Genomic DNA, 17,643 nt, shown 5'->3' with positions numbered 1-17,643 from the left:
CACATGACTAGAAATCTGTACTCATTAGGGGTCTGCGAGGCTTGTCGTCCCCCCCCCCCCCCAATTTCAGAATATCTTTTGCCTTTGCTACTGAAAACTCTTTGCTTCATATTCCTTAGCATTTCATCCATCTTGGTATTCGCATTCATTTTCAGATGTTGATGTTGGGGGTTTTATTCCCAGTTTTAAAATCCACTACTTTTTGCCCCCAGCTTTGGTGCTGCTGCAGCTGAGCAAAGATTAATTCCTCCTGGCAGCAACCAGGCTATATTTTATTTTATTTTATGCCCAGATTGCCCTGAACATTGTGCCATTTCAGGGCACTATGGAACAAACAGTGATCCCCACATAATCTGGTAGCTCCCAATTTGGCCGACATCACCACACTGGAATGATGCAGATATTTGGGGACTGCCAGGAATGGCTGACAAATAAGGTAAGCCTCCTAAATGTGCACAAAAGCGGTTCTGGATAGGACTCCCATCTGTTCCCCTTTGCATTGGTTGATGAATGCATACCCATAGCCACCAAGAGTTCTCTTCTTTCTTTGCTAGTGCAGTCAGTGTCTTGGCCAAACAGGATTTTATGGGAGCAACTGAGACTGCAACTGGGGTCCTTCAGTGGTGAGATGAGGAGAGTCTTTGCAGGAAGACACCCTTCTGCTAATTATCTATGAAAAGTCTGCTACCCAGAGTGGGAGGTGGCTGATGGAGGAAAGGGAATGAAAGTGGCGCCACAGATTCTGACACCCACCCACCCACCCCAGCTGCAGGCCCAACTTCACAGCTAAGGGCACAGATTGAAGAAATGCCACCCACCCAACTCTCTTATGCTTCTGCCGGTAACCACCACAGTTTATGCTTTCAAAGTTCTGATTCACTGAACCAAGCTACAGAAAATAAACGTGGAAGTGTCTGTCCTTGTGTGTCGGGAGAACAGGCTTACCTTTCCAGGTAAAATGAATCTGAACCACATTAGTCCTATGTGCTGAAATAATTTACAAGTGACCTCCTTCCATCTCAAAGCCGCAGCCAGCCCACAACCTGAAGTTCACGCCTGACCCTTAAAAAAGGGGGGGGGAATCTGCATTGCCATTGGCATCTGTCTCATCCCTGTTTGTCCCCACTTGTCGACCAGTCCTCAGAAATATGGTCAAACCCATTTGGAGGATAGACTTCTCTGCTGAATCAGTTGCTGGTGGTGTCCGAAACCACTGTATGTGTGTGTCTGAGACAGAGACAGAGTTAATTCTAGTGGCTGACATTCTGAAGAATGGTGTGATATCTGGGGTGATTCAGTGTTGGGGTAGCCCTCTTGAAAATGCCTTGAAAGGGCTGGAGGATTGACGCTCTAAAAAGGAAGCCCCTTCTAAAGCTTCTGCTGTTTGGAGTGCAGTATCCAGGCACAAAGACATGGTGGTTGTTACAAAATCTGGTCTGGCTACCTTAGTCTTGGAGCAAGTAGCCTGTGTGCTTTCTTTCTCTTAGATAACCCCCAGAATTCATTCACTGTGTTTTCCTACAGGTAAGGTTAGACCAGGGATAAATTCAGAAACACTCTTTGGAGGCAGGCATTAGTCTGGAAACAATAAACGTAGGGTTATAAACAAAGAGCGAAAAACTGTACATGTCCCAATTTTCACTGTCAGTCCAAGATGGCGCACACTTTCCCACAGAAGGATGGTTGCCAAGATTTTGCATGATCGCCTTCAAAGAGCTTCTTATAAGCTTTCAGAACACCTCTGTTTCTTCGAATATCCTGTGGTCGTTGTGAAAGATGCTGGACTTCAGCTCTCCTCCCAGTCTCGGTGGCATGGATCCTTTGATTGGTGCAGTCACAAGGAGATTAAGCCTGATGCTCTTCCAGCACACCGGTGTCCATACATGCACAAACAACACACAGGTGCCAAACTCCAGGCTGGCACATACACAACCGTTTTGTAGATGGGATGAGTTTGTGTAGGCTCTGCTCTGCCAGCAGCTGGAGGAGTGGGAGCAGAAGCTTAGGAGGAAAGATGAAGGTAGGGGATGGACAACATGGCCCCATATCTTGCCTTTTTAGTTTTCGTTCTTTTCCTTGTATTCTCTTCTCTTCTCCTCCTTCTTGCTCTTACTCAAAAGTCTGGATGCAAAATGCATGTTTGGCACAAACCCAAAACAAACACTTGCCTGCGTGCTTCTGGCAAGGTGCTATCTGGTCTCCAGTGACTCCAGGTATTCCAGGGCTATGTCATAGCAGAAGTGGTACTGTTCCTTTAAGGGGGAGGGAGAGGAGAAAAGAAGGATTGTTAAGAACGGGCGAAATGCACATTCACCAATGCTTTGCAGTGCATTTCCCCATAAAATAAGCATACCTAAGGTACACGTTCTTATGGGCACATTTTGTTCACCAAAACGGCATCATAAAAGTGCACAACTTGACTGGGAGTGAAGGCGAGTTCAGGAGTGTCAGATCAGCTCAGTCCACTGCAAAAAGCATACCAAACAAGTTTCTCCTCTGTCTCTGGTCCAGCCTTGCGAAAAGTGCTGGAAAACATCCAGTGCAGGATTTATGTATAAGCTAAAGAAACTATAGCTTAGGGTCCCACTCTCTTGGGGCCCCCAAAAAAATTAAAGGAAAAAAAAACTGGATGTACATTTCCAAAATATAAGATAAAAACAAATAAAATAAAACCTACATACAACAACAGTGTTTGTGTTGTGTAGGCTCCTATGATGTACATATTTAACAAAATGTGCAAATGTCTTTAGATACCTATTAGGTCCATAAATTACCATATAGCATATATTCGACACAAAAAAAACAGTGACAATTTGTTGTTGACAAATGACAGCTGGACATATAAAGGGCCCCATTACCTTCAGTAGCTTAGGGCCTCATCAAACCTAAATCCGGCCCTGAAAACACCTCCTGCTGGAGAAATTCACTACAATTTGATTTAATTCTTTATCAGTTTATTTATTTTTATATTGGTATCTCACGTTTCCTCCAAGGAGATCAAGATGATGTACATATTTCTGTTTCTCCCCAACAACCCTGTGAGAGAAGTTGGGCTAAGAGATGGTGACTGGCGCCAGGTCAGGATCAGCGATCAGTTATAGGGTCACAGACAATATGGGTTGTATGTAACCCACCCATGCTAGGCCTTCTCAGAGCAGACCCACTATTTTTTCTTCTTGTTGTTCGTTTCAGTGGGCTTACTGTGATGAAAATTTAGTTGGCTACAATACTGCATCTCTGAGAAACACTTTTCACTGAAGAACACTATTCACTAAAAACATGGGGTGTGGGTTATGACCCTCTTGTGCTGCTTGTGGGCCCCATGGCTGGCTGCTGAGGGAAACAGGATGCTCAATTAGACGGGCATTTGCTCTGGAACACAGCAAGGTGACTGATACTGAATCAGACCACTGGTCCATGTAGCTCCTTATTGTCAGTGACTAGGCAATGTAGCATCCTCCACATAAGGTAAGGTAAAGGACCCTGGATGGTTAAGTCCAGTCAAAGGTGACTATGGGGTTGTGCTGCTCATCTCACTTTCAGGCTGAGGGAACTGGTGTTTGTCCACAGACAGCTTTCCAGGTCATGTGGCCAGCATGACTAAACCGCTTCTGGCGCAACGGAACACCATGACGGAAACCAGAGCGCACAGAAACACCCTTTACCCTCCTGCCACAGCGGTACCTATTTATCTACTTGCACTGGTGAGCTTTCGTACTGCTAGGTTGGCAGGAGCTGGGACAGAGCAATGGGAGCTCACTCTGTCGTGGGGATTCAAACCGCCAACCTTCTGATCATCATGCCCAAGAGGTTCAGTGGTTTGGACCACAGCATCCCCCACGTCCCCTATCCTCCACATGCTGCAATGAGGCATGACGGGAGCTGTAGTGTCAAGAATATCTGAATCTCTCACCAACACAAACATTAAAAACGAGAATAAAACAACCTAAAATACATGAGGAATATATTAATTGCTTTGTCCATTAATATGTAATTTTACAATGAACACATAATTTTTTTAAAAAATACCATCCAAATAAGAAGTAACCCTCTTCAGATCTTCCTGTACTGAGGGCTTGCAATGGTAACCTGACAGCTCTTTATCTGCACACATAGCAGATAAATGGTTATCTCTTAACGAAACCTACCACACAGGGTTGTTAAGGCAAGATGGGCATGAGGAATAGAACCAGACATGCCACTCTTTAACCAGGCCTTTGGCTGATTGACATCCAATGCACCTTTAAAATGCATTGTGGAAGGGGACGGTTATTAAGTTGTCTTTATTTTTGTTTTTATTACGTACTTTGTAGGGTTTTTTATATATTGTGATTTTATGTTATGAACTGCCCTGAGATCTGCGGGTACATGGCAGTATACAAATTTAACAATTAATAATAATAACCATAACTTTTCTAAGCAATGGGAGGCTATTGATCTCTTCCCACCTTTGGTGCCTGCGAACAGGGCCACAAAAGTCTCTGTGGAAGGGGGTGGCATTTTTCCACTCTGCAGTAGCTGCAATCCTACGCTCACTTGCCTGGAAGTAAGCGCTATTGAATCCAGCTGGGAAATTTCAGGTCCACTGGGGAACATGTGCTAAGATTTCTCTGCGTACCTTCGTTGTCCAAAAGCAAATTTCAAAATGGGAAGGAACGTTGCTATATAAAGAAAGAGACAACAAACTCTCATGAAAGCCAGAGTGCAAAAGAATGATCTGCTATTAGGATGTCAGGAGAGTAGGAAGGAAGGGGGAGGATTTAGGCATCAGTGGAGTCCGCAACAGCCTGGGAAAGAGATGAAAGAGGAGCCAAGACCACATTTTGAAAGGGTGTTCTCTGAAGTAGAAAAACGACAGCTCCTTTTAAGAGGTCGTCTATGCAGCAGAGTGCTCTTCTTTTATCTATATCCTGCAGCTGATATGATGGATAATTCTTTTGTATTATATGAGTTTCCTACTGGGTTGGTTTGAGACTATCATACATTTATGCCACAGTCGGGGGCTGTGTGAACTGGCCACCTTAAAAGCGAGAAGAATAAGGCTCGTGATTGATATTCTGGAGAAAATGATCTGGTGTCAGTGTTAGGTCTGAAGGCAATGGACCGGACACAGCAATGCCAATCATTTTGCAACCATTTGGTGAGAAATAAACACTCCCTGAAGGACCTGCTCTGTATATTGTACCACATGGCATACTGTGGCCCAGCAATAGCTGTGGCATGAAGTTAGCTACATCCCGAGCCACCCAAAGCGCGGGGCAGAACTACCCCAAACCCTGATTTGCCATGCTGGAGGGGGTCTGAATCGGGCAGAGGCGTCCCTCTGCTAGGCGGTGGAAGAGCTGCACCACAAATTTCAGAGAAGTGCAAATTTCAAAAGATATCTGTTTTGGTTTGTGTGTTAGTTTGAAAAATGCAAACTAGGTTGTTGTTGTTCAGTCGTTCAGTCGTGACCCCACGAACCAGAGCATGCCAGGCACGCCTATCCTTTACTGCCTCTCGCAGTTTGGCCAAACTCATGTTAGTAGCTTCGAGAACACTGTCCAACCATCTCATCCTCAAACTAGGTAGTTTCTCATTAAATGCAAAAGAAAAAGAAAAAAGAAAAAGAAATTCTCTCTCATCCCAGCTCAGCTGGAAGAGGGGCTCAGGATGTGTCTGTGGTTGTACCCCCCCCCATCTAGTCCAGCACCCTGTTCCCACAGTGGCCAACAAGATGTGTATGGGAAACCTGCAAGCAAAACCCAAGCACATTAGAACTCTCCCCACCCCACCTCCATGGTTTCCAGGAATTGCTATTCAGAAGCTTTGCTACCTCTGACTGTGGAGGCAGAGCATAGCCACCATGACTAGCAGCCATCAATAGCAATATCATCCGTGAGTTTATCCAGTCCTCTTTTAAACCCACCCAAATTGGTGGCTAACACAGCCTCTGTGGGAGCAAGTTCCATAACTAGGCACTGCTTTGAAGGAACACTTTCTTTCATCTTTCCTGAATCTTCCAACATTCAGCTTCATTGGAGGTCCATGAGCATTATGAGAGAGGGAGAAAAAAAACCTTATGAATGCCTATCACACCACCTCTTCCCTGCCTTTTCTCTAAACTAAAATCTGTAAACCAAGAAGTCCCAAACACAGCAATCTTTTCTCATATGAGAGTTGCTCCATCTGCTTCATCATTTTGGTTGCTCCTTTTACTTTTTCACTGAGATGGTCGGTCTGTGTCTGGGTTGCACTACAGGTGGCAACCCTTTTGAATGGGGGTTCCGTTCCTGGCCCCCGGTTATGCCCCATTCCACCCCACCACCACCCCGTCCTGCCCTCTTCCAGGTCCAAAAGGATCCGCACGTAGGCGGTCGCATGTCAATTGGAAGCGAGCAAAATGTTGCCGCCTGTACTTCAGACTGCAGACAGGGGTTCATGCAATGGACTATGCCCTCCCAATCATTCTGACTTGGCCCTTAACCTGACATTTGGAAGGAGCAGTTAAGATATGGGCAACAACAGAAGTTTGGCTGGCTGCTAGAGAAGGCATTCCATCCAAACTTTTAAGCACAATTCCTTCAATGAAAGCAGCAGCCAACTTTTCAAGAAATCAATTAGTTTCTTGTGGGTTGGGGAAACCTGAGCCCAGAGCCTCAGGTGACAGTGGTCTCCAGAAGGGAAAAGAATCAAACAGTGAAGGCAACTATGCAAGAGATTAAACAACTATCTAATGCTTTTGGATTAAAAAGAAGAGGAGAGCTGCTTTCCTTGATGGCAGCATTGAAACATCAAAGTTCTGTAGCAGAAAGGATGCACACAGGGGCCAGATCCTCTGTGGGTGCAAATCAGTGAAACTCTACTAATAGCAAAACAGACAAGATCTCATTTACTCCTGTGGTGGATCATTAAATTGAGTCTTCACGAAACAGCCTTTGCAGGTTCAACTGAGGTTGGGGAAAGATTGTGTTCCGGATGAAAACACTAGTTTGCATCTGCTAATACCTTGCAATTCAGCCCAATAGGTTGTCCGACTCTGTGCCAGTTCTTGCAATTTTTTTTTATTGCTTTTGCTTAATTCCTATCCTCTCCCCCCCCCCCGGTCCCCCTGCTCCAATTGTGGTTTTAATTCCTAATGCAATCACATCCACCCCAAAAGACATTTCATTTTGCAAGGTAGAAATTTGATAATCCAGACTTTGCAAATGTCATATCCCCCCCCCCCCGGCCACCAGTCCAGTTCTGTTCCTGGCATGACTCGCTACTTAAAGCAAGAAAATAAGATTCCGGCATTGCAGATGGGTGTGCTTAGAAAACCGAAATGTTCATCCTTAGGGTTTGGCTCTAGAACTGCACCAAAATGCACCCCTTCCAAATCCACTGCCCTGTTTGCAAGCGTTTAGCAAGTTTTTGAGTGCATGGACTGTGAATGGGGTAGGAACATACCTTTCAATTACGGCACCAACACAGCCCCACACCCATTTACAGCTGGGTGCTATATTTGCACTATTTTTTTATTTTACTTTTACTCACACAAGACAGGCTGTATCCTAGGTTCCACTCAGAGTAGAAGCATTGGAATGAATTGGCCTAATTTAGTCATGCCCATTCATTGCAGTGGGCCAACTCTGAGTAGGATTAACACTGTGTACAATCCATTGCCCTCATCCTCATTTTGATTTGGCTTGATCTCAATAGCTCAGTTGGCAGAGCAAAAGACTCTTAATCTCAGGGTTGTGGGTTCAAGCCCCATGTTGGGCAAAACTTTCCTGCACTGCAGCAGGTGGAACTAGATGATCCTTGTGGTTCCTTCCATTATGGAAGTCATAGCAGCACACAGGTGGCGTCCAATGCAGGCATGGAAGCAACTTAGATTTGTTTAGCTTTTGCAAGCTAGCTGCATCGTGTGCCCTCAGGTAATTCCTTGCAGCCAAGAAGGCCTTCTAGACATCTCTATGTGACCTTTGGAACTCTCCCCAGGCCACACCCATCTCCCTAGGCCACGCCTCTCACTGGCCCTGCTAAATACCCTCCTCAAGTGCCTTGAACTGTGATCTTGCCTTTTCCTCTCTTGCTTGCCTGCTTGGATCTCAATGACTTTTGTCTGTCTGGAATGTAGCCTGCTGATCAAAGTCATATCCCATGTTCCATCCACATTTTGCCTTTGGTCCCACCCACCAGTGGCATGTGTCCCTTAGGTATCTCTTGATGGAATGCAGCTCTCAAGTTGACAACAGATCCCACCTCAGATCTACAGCATGACTTAGCATCATGTTGAATTGCCCTCCACAATCTGCTCTTCCCAATATATAATGTGCCAAATTAGGGACAGTAAACAGCAGCAGTCCTGGTGGCTCACCATGCAGGGCCATCTCACAGAGAGATAAAAGTCCTGGATTCTAAACCCCGTGACTCCTGGCAAGCATGTATTGAGCTAGAGAGAGAGGAAAGTTTGGAAGGTGAGCTTAGAAAATATTTGGAAGAGAACTGGTCAGCCCTTAGCCACCAATCCTATCTGCTATCTTTATGCTTGGGGGTCCTTGAATGTCCACCTAGGGCCTTCCATGCCCAGCTGAAGCTCCCTTCAAATGGAAGCCTCCTCTAGCATCTATGGTCACACTAACCTCCTGCCAGTTAAAGAAAACAGCGAGGCTTTCTTTCATTCCTGGACAGGACTATGATGCCAACCACTAGTAAAAAATGACCCTGCAAGATCATAGCAGAAGTTCAGAATCCTGTTTCTCAAAGTGGCCAACTGGGGATGCCCAGCCACAGGGCATGAAGCTAACAGCCCTCTGCAGCAACTAGTATTCATTGACATAGTGCTGCTGATTCTGGATAGCTCAGTTGGTTAAAGGATGCAGGTTCGATCCCCATATGGGACAGCTGCATATTCTTGCATTGCAACAAGTTGGACTAGATGATCATCAGAGGTGCCTTCCAACTCTATAATTCTATGAATATTGAAGTTCTCTTGAGGTACCATGGTTGATAGCCATTTACCAACATATCTTACAAAAGTGGTACAAGCTAAATGTCATGATCACAGTTTGAGGCAGAAAATTCTGTCATTTCCTGCCAATTCCACAGAGCTGCAAAGTTTTCAAAAGGTGTAGGCAAAGGAAACTGTGCTTTTGTTACTTACAAAGGTCTCGACCATATTTGGCTTGTAGTTGCGGAGGGTCTTTGCAGCGAAGAAAACATCCACCAGCTTGTGACACTTGATCATCTCCAAGATCATGGTGCAGGCACAGAAGGTGCCACTCCGGCCTCCCCCATTTCTGCAGGAGAAATTGAATGCATGGGGACAGTCAGCATATTAAAACAGCCCAGTGGTTACAGTATTGAGAGTAGGACCTTGGATTCGAGAGTTCAAATCCCTACCCAGCCATGAAGCTCACTGGGTGACAGTGGGTCTGTCACTAACCCTCAGCCTAGCCTACCTCACAGGGCTGTTGCAATGAAAAAATAGGAGGACAGCCATGTATACCACCTTAAGCAACTCAAAGGGAAGATACAATATAAATGTACCAACAGCAACAAAATGGTGAACTGCTTTTAAATCCAGCAGTGGGGGGAGGGGGGAACAAGCCAAAGTAATGTATCCAGTGCTTTTTTTTTTAGGGATACTCTCATTTTGATTCAAGAAAATCACCATTTTATAGTTCAAATCAGGAAAAATAAATACAGTAAATGGACAAAAGCACAATGATTCACAAAATGTTTAGGGGTATGCATATCCCTTTGTCCCCCCAGGGAAAAAAAAGCACTGCAGGTACCCAACCCAAAGGATAACTTTGGAGAGTTGAAATTAGACAGACTTCCTACATTCAATAAGTAAGGTCCACAAATCATAAGGGATTTGGACTTGAAATTGTTTTTTATGTATATTTTTCATTGTTTGTGTTTTTTTATCGTGAATCGCTTCAGGATATTTTTATGGGAAGCAATGCAAAAATTAAGTAAGTAAGTAAGTAAGTAAGTAAGTAAGTAAGTAAATGGTCTTGATGGTCACCTTGAGCCCAATCTTTAAGTCTTTTGCGTTGGGGGGGGGGGAAGACGCAGGAACAGTGGCTTCTCTAGATTCTAGCCAATACTTGCATAAGGCACATGAATAGACAGAAGCCAAATATATAGATGGCAGAACTGGAATCGGGGGACTAGACTGAGGCTAAGTTTGTTGAACTCCATTCCCATTGAAAGCAATGATACTTAAGCCATGACTCGATTGCCCCATTGATTCCAATAAGACCTAAGTTCAGCTGGATCCAAAGCTCAAAGCCAAAGCTCAGTGCCATTTTGTGCTTTTGGAAGTCTTGAACGGAGGACTCTTAAGAATCTGTAAATTCTCAAAGTCTGGTTTAGTAATTCCAACTGGGTCAAGAAGTGCAGAGCAGAAGCCATTGCAGTAAGTTATGCCAAGTTTTAGGCTTCATCACTGTTCCCCACCCCGCTCCCCTGTAAAAACTGTTGAAATGATTAATTTGAGTTTTGTCTAAAGGATTTCAAAGTTTTCAGCCATGGTTTATGCAAGAGGCTGCTGAAGATTTGCTTGCTTCCTTAGAAAAGGGTCTTAAGCTCAGAATGCGCTCACCTCCCCATGTTGCATAATTACCCTGGGCTTTCCAGAATAGCCACTTTTAAGGCTCTGGATCAAGGGGTTTGCTGTCTCTTGGGTATAATTAAATATAGGCTTGTGGCAATGATTGAGAAATAATCCTTGCTATGAGATTAAATTGTTGAGCAGACTCAGAAGGGCTGTTTTGCTCCTATGCAAATACAGATGGGAATCCAAAGATAGTGGGGGGGGGGAGAGAGGGAGAGGGCAGGGAAAACCCTCATCCCACCAAAAGTCTGAGCACTTTGCTAATGGGGATAATACCAGCATTATTATATGATTGTGGTAATGCAGCAATTCAAACTCTTAAGCAAAGTATTATATAAATACTCAGCATTACATTATTTGTATTAGTGCAGGGATCCAGTATTTGGGCAAGTCAGTTTGAGGACTGCTTGGGGAAAAAATAACTCACAGACATAAGAATTGCTGGGGCAAAAATAACATACAGAGATAGGAATCATCTCCCAGCGTGGTCTGAAATCTATAAAAAATTTGAATGGGCTCTGAGTCTTACCATTATTTAAAATGAGGCGCCGGAGGATGTTCTGTTTTTGTATAACAAAAATAATCAAAGACCCTTTTTGTCTCTGCTTCGATATTTTCATTCTGTCTTCTGTTGTTATTTTATTTTTCATTAAAAAACACCAAAGCTTTGCAATCTTTCAAGTGGTGTAGTGGTACCGCCTTCTGAACAGCCCAGATGCATTTGCTGCAACATGGCCTGGTGGGAATGACATATTGCATTTTCTGGGAGAGAAAAAATTGTCTACCCCGTTGGCCAACAGAGGCAGCCATCATTTCTTCTCGCTCCCCGGAATGTTCCCACCCAGGAATGACACTACATTGTGACTCCAGAAGAGACCAACAAATGCCGACACAATTTTTGCAGAGAATCTCCTTAATCTCATCTTCCCCACTCAGAACACAGCAGTGCCTGTGGAGCATTGTCTTTCTTCCTACTGTGGAGAAATCTGAAATGCTAAGAGCCCGCAACAAGGAGGTGAAGAGCCAGACTTTCCTGCACTGTGGCAATTTTCAAGGATGTCGGAATAAAAAAGAATGAGGTCATGGCTCAGTGGTAGAAAATACGATTGCATGCAGGAAGTATAAGGTTCAAGCCTCAGTATCTGCAAGTAAGGCTTGGGGTGGGCCAAATAAAGAGGGATGCACTCGTCCCCTGGGGCTGAGGTTCCCCACCCCTTCTTTAAAGTTACAGTTTAGGCTTTAACAGTTCCACATTAGCCAAACTAAACAGCTGCAAGTGACATCAACACTATCTCAAGCTCCCAGAGCAAATCCGAGCAACTTTATTTATTCCTTCTCAAGCACCTGTTTCATTTTGTGCAAAGTGATGAGACCCAGGGAAGCTCAGACTTTCCTCCCCTCCCCCCCCCCCACCTGCGCCACACACTCCCCTATTATTTCAGGCATGTTGCCAGTTTACACTGTATATTCTGCAGGGCATGGATTCCCATCAGAGCTAATAAATCCTTTACACCTGATATAATCAAATTAGCCAGACACATGCAAGATTCCTGTTTGTAAGCCAGAAGTTGCTTCTCTCTCTCTCTCTCTCTCTCTCTCTCTCTCTCTCTCTCTCTCTCTCTCTCTCTCTCCCTCTCTCCCTCCCTCTCTCTTCTCTCTTCTCTCTCTCTCTCTCTCCTGTCTCTCTGTCGTCTCAACTTTGCCCTCTGGAAAGCTCTGGATGTTGCAAATACACTGCCAAATTATCCTTCGGCTAACGAAGACAGACAAGATGGTAATTCATTTTTGATTAAAAGCTTTCTGGGTGCCCCTATCAATTTGGAAACGTAAAAGTTGCCTCATATATATTATACCTTTGCGCGCGCGGGGGGTGGGGGTTGAAACCATCAACATATGAGGATCAATAGACTTTTTCAGCACTTCCTCAGAACCTACATACAGTTAAATCCTGTTAATGATAAAACAGTTGGCCATTATGAACACCCTTTCAAAAGCCTGGAGAGCACCAGGTTGGCAAAGGCTATGCTACAAAAAGAACCATTCTGCTGTAACACAACATTACACCAGCATCACAAATTCTTCTTGACAATTAAACCGAGAGGTAATAGAACTGGAGGTGGCTTGGTAAAGTGAACACCCCCTCCTTCCTACTGAGAAGGAGGGGCCCTTGTCCCCCTCCCCACCCCACAAGGTGACACTTACAAACAATGGACGATTGTCCTTCCATCGCCGCTCTCCCCCTGCCATTTATCCACTTGGGCTAATAAATGCAGGAAGGATTTCTTTGAATCAGGGGTGTCTCGGTAAGCTGACCACCGCAGGTACTGAAAGTGTCGAACCATCAGGTGCCCTTCCTGTAACTAGAGAAAGCACATCATTTCTCCCCTTTATGGTAGCATGCTTAGGTGAGATGTTTTCAGGCTTTTTAGACACACGACCCATCTTGAACTATAACCTACAATGTGTGTGTGCGTGCACACAAACAGACCTTTTCTCTCTAAGGCAGCCTTCCTTACGCTGGTGCCACCCATATGTTTTGGACAGGGGGCTGGTCCACTTGGGCAAATGGGGCACCACCCCACCAACCACAGCCTGCCACCAACCAGTCCTCATTCGCCTGCCTTCTTACTTACAACCAGTCCAGCGGGTAGCACCGGCTGTTAGCTTCCTCCTCCTTAGTCCCAGTGTTGCCCCTTGTAGAACTTAGAAGGGAGAAGGATGGGGAAATTTGTAGAATTAGTTGGCTCTGCCCGTCGTTGGCTCTGGCGCCATCTACTGTTGGTCTCCCTGCCTTCTGCCCTATCAGTTGCAAAGGGCACCAGCCACCACTGGTTCTGGACTACAACTCCCATGTCCACTGGTCATGCTGGCAGGGGTTGGTAGTCCAAAATAATGGGGGGAGGGCACCAGCATGAGGAAATATGCTGTATTGTCAAACCCATGTTAAGCTGATGGGGATGCTGGAAAATTCTGACAAAAATGGAAATGGGAGTGGAAATCGCCAGCGCTATTTATCCCATGATGGGAATGGCAATCAATCCACAGAATATAACCAGCATTCACTGTTGTTATTGTTGTTGCTTTCAATCAACAGATGATATGTACTTGATTATGTTCCCTCTTTCTCATTTGCATTGTGTTTCCTTTGCATTTAAATGAGAGAGGGTGGAGAAAGTAACACAATGACACCATAATGAATGATGTAAACTATTAAGGTGTGAAATTTCAGCACCGTGAACTGTGAGGTGAGTAATATTGTTTTTGGCGGAAGTTGAACTGCAGTGGAATGAAGACATTGCCGCATGTGACAAATACAGGATGGAATGGAAAATGCTCCCGTACAATGTGCTAGTTGCAGAATTAATTTTAGAAATTATTTGTGTTAAATCAAAAGAAGGGCAGGATGCAACACTGGGCCTTGTGACCTAGTGGAACAACAGTGGAATGGAAGCAACGGTATCCACTCACCCACAGTTCAGATTTGTCATAATAATGAGCTTATTCTTGGGTATTGCCCCCCACCCATTCTCTCACAAACACACATGAATACACAACACCAAAAGTGACAATGACAATCCTGGCAATGATGGCTGTCAGAAGCACCTGTTTTTATACATTTGGTACTCTCTGCAAACAAATAAAAAAATCTCGAAAGGGAAGGGAGGCTGTGAGAGGAAAGGGATGCTCTTTAATACTCTGGTAATCTGGTTAGCTTTGCAATCTAATGTGGTTAGGGGGCTCTGGAAGGAGAGGGATTATGTGCACACAGCTAAGTGAGCCCAGGGTTTAAGCAGGTGGATGCAGAGCTCAGTACCAAATCAGAGGCTTGGGAGGGAAGAATGAAAATACTATGAGAATCAAGAGTGGCTTATGAGATGAATCTCTGGGACTGGTACTAAAGCTGTCATTAATGCTTTATTAATGGGCTGGGGCAGGAGAGGCACAGAACTGGAGAGAAGGCAATCAATGACAGATTTCTGAGCCATCAGCAAAGAAGACTGGATGTATTTACCCATCCATTAGGACTTATGCACTTGGATGAGTTTAGCCAAATTTTCAAGGTGAAATGGGGACAAAAGACCCCTAAAACCCTGCTGTGGTCTCTTTTCACAGAAATTTGAAGCTCCTGTTTTGTTTGTTCAGATTTTCACTCTGGTACCACTGTTTGCTTGCAGAGGCATACCCAGGGTTCCTTGCATCCCTGGCAAGGAGCTGTATCAGTGGCCCCACCCCACTCAACCCCTAAAAAAAAAATCACTTTACCACACTGCAGGAAGGACAGGAAACTTCTCTCACATGCCGTCACACACATATACATTGTACCCTCCATAGTCCGATAGGTGATTTTTGTTTCACACACACACACACACACACACACACACAGCCTGTGCCCCTAGCAGGGACTGGTTTCTCCAATTACATGGGCAATGTAATGATGTCCTGGCACTGGGTAGCCAATCAGATCTCGATACATGATGATGATTGATGGTGATGATGATGATATAATTGACATGTTTTGCTCAAGTTTAAACTAGGGCTAGAGCTAAAATGGCCACATTCCATTCACCGCCCCTACAATTTGAGGTTGGCTGTTCTCGTGCTCAGTTTTTTTGGGGGGGGCATGATATGGCCCCCAAATAAGATATAAGGAGGGCTCTGTGAGTACAGAGAAAAAAGTGGGTTGGAAAAGTGTTTTCAAGGACCGTGGTTGGATGAGAGATGGTGGAGTGGCAGAAGATGCTTGGAGAAAAGATGGAATTGCCTAGATGATGCCCCTCCCCCTGCCCACCCTATATAGCATGTAACATAATGGAAAGCTCTCACAAATTTCTTTGGACTCTGTCTTATAATGCATTACTGAATAAAGTCTAATTGGTTTGCGCCTCCATACTGAACCCACAAAGGGGGATTTTCTCCCACAAAACAGAATGCATTTTTGTGTGGGGGGGGGGGATGGAGAGTCAGTCTTCAGTGACATATTGTTACCTATTCTCTGGGTTGATTTCAGTTCTGTATATGGGACAAATAAGAGAATGCAAACATTTTCTCCTTCAGTTTCCATTTTTATCAGAGTTCTCTGGCTCTGGAATTTTAATTTACCTCAGAGCAGCTGAGGAAGGCAGAAGCCAAAACATTTCTTTTTCTTTTCTTTTTTTCTTTTGCTTAAAGACTTTAATATCTTTGTTTTGCTAATCACTGCAAGAAATATATGGTTTTAGTGATTAACTGCATCCTTCTGGGATCCAGAGCAAATTTTTCTAAAATGCTGATCGATGCTTTGAAAATTGTGCATCTGTTTGTGTGTACACATTCCCAGGCACTGACACACCTCAGAGTTGTCTCAGCAATGGAAAGGTTCCCTTTCCTCCTCAGTCACCCAAAGTCAAAATGTTTTGCTTTAAGACTTTAATATCATTCTCCCCCCCACCCCGTGTTGCCTTCCCCTCCCCTTTCCTTTATTTTCAGAAAGTAGAAAAATACTGAAACAGATAAAATATTAATCAAAGATATTAGAGGTACAAAAACGGAAGACGGAAGAAAAGGCAAAATAAAACAATGAACCAGAAGCCTGAAGTCTTTGTACACAATAATAAACAAATATTTGGCCACTCACAAAGAGAGAAGAAAATATTTCCCTTTATTCCATTCAAAACTTGTATAGTTTAAATATGAAATATTAAAACTGTAAGAGAAATGGTTAAAAACATTGGTTAAAATCGGTTGGTTCTGTTGGTCTTTAGCTGGTAGGATGGGACTAACAACTGGGTCACAGCCTGATCTAAGTTGGGTTGAAACAGCAGCACTAGCACCTTAAAAATGTATGGGGTTTTTTCGGGGGGGGAGTAAATTATAGGTTCTGAAGTGGACCAAAGGTGGGTCCCAGGTCTGAAAAGTTTAAAGGCTACTTAAAAATGCAAGAGTCAAACATCAGCTTCTTCTTTCTGGGTTGGGAAACATGTGGTCTTTCATAGAAGTATGGAATTTTAAGAGTTGGAAGGGAGCCCCAACCATTGGGAAGTACTGGATTTCTTGCAACCTCATAAGCACCCCTTATGGCATATTGAGGCAGCTGCCACAGGAAGCAGGCATTGTGGGGACTGGCAACGGGCAAAGAGGTGTTGCAGAACAGAACTGTGTCTGTGGCCTGCTCTGTGCTCCCAAAGCTAGGCTGCTGCCCTCAGATGTGCTGGTGGGCACCAAGTTGAAGTAAGAGTCAGCTGCTAGTCAGCTTTGGTGCATGAAATGGGTGGGGAGTGCCATTTTGTGTTGGGACAGCCCTGCCATGGAATGTGTTGTTACAAATCTATTGAGCCTTGTTGAGTATATATTCTGTTCTCCATTCTCACCTCCAGCCTAGAAACATTGGCTCCTCCTTCCTCCCAAGCTGTCAGCTAGGAGCAACCTTTCCTCCTGTCTGTAGCAATGGGAGAGAAAGGAAGCAGGGCTCACAGCAAGGGCTGCACCAAGAGTCCAGCTGCCTTTGTCTCCTCCTCTTCCTGAACTGTCTTCATCTCAGCAGGTTGCTATATGAAATAAATGGTGCCTGACTGCTTGTTTGTTCCCCTCTCCCCTTTCATGTCGTGTCTTTTAGATTGTAAGTTTGTAGATAGGGACTGTGGGTTGCTTGTAAATCATGTAAGCCACTGGGAGTTTAGTTTTGGTTTTGTTGAAGATTAGGGTTGTTGTTGATGATGATACATACATACCCTAGCCACTCTGTGTAGCTAAAAATAAATATGCTGACAATAAATGATATAAATAGCATCTTTGGGGATAAAGCTAAAGTGACCCCTGACCATTAGGTCCAGCCGTGTCCAACTCTGGGGTTGCGGCGCTCATCTCGCGTTACTGGCCATGGGAGCCAGCGTACAGCTTCCGGGTCATGTGGCCAGCATGACAAAGCCACTTCTGGTGAACCAGAGCAGTGCACGGAAATGCCGTGTACCTTCCCACCGGAGTGGTACCTATTTATCTACTTGCACTTTTTGACATGCTTTCGAACTGCTAGGTGGGCAGGAGCTGGGACCGAGCAATGGGAGCTCACCTCGTCACAG

General features: G+C 44.6%; 1 protein-coding gene across 4 annotated transcripts in view; it reads right to left on the bottom strand.

Annotated features, from left to right (window-relative positions):
• Positions 1-1,542: 1,542 nt before the first annotated feature.
• Positions 1,543-17,643, bottom strand: part of PTPRU (protein tyrosine phosphatase receptor type U) — a 340,521-nt gene continuing 324,420 nt past the window's right edge. For all 4 annotated transcript variants that reach the window (XM_033157989.1, XM_033157990.1, XM_033157991.1 and 1 more), the window contains 3 exons: positions 12,791-12,948; positions 9,128-9,263; positions 1,543-2,252 (listed from right to left, as the gene is read on the bottom strand). In XM_033157989.1, coding sequence (XP_033013880.1) covers positions 2,190-2,252; positions 9,128-9,263; positions 12,791-12,948 — 357 coding nt within the window. In that variant the 3' untranslated portion in view covers positions 1,543-2,189. The remainder of the gene's footprint in view (positions 2,253-9,127; positions 9,264-12,790; positions 12,949-17,643) is intronic.

This window comes from Lacerta agilis, chromosome 8 (assembly GCF_009819535.1).
Source record: "Lacerta agilis isolate rLacAgi1 chromosome 8, rLacAgi1.pri, whole genome shotgun sequence".
In the NCBI taxonomy this organism is placed as follows: Eukaryota; Metazoa; Chordata; class Lepidosauria; order Squamata; family Lacertidae; genus Lacerta; species Lacerta agilis.
This window is presented reverse-complemented; position numbering and strand designations above follow the sequence as displayed.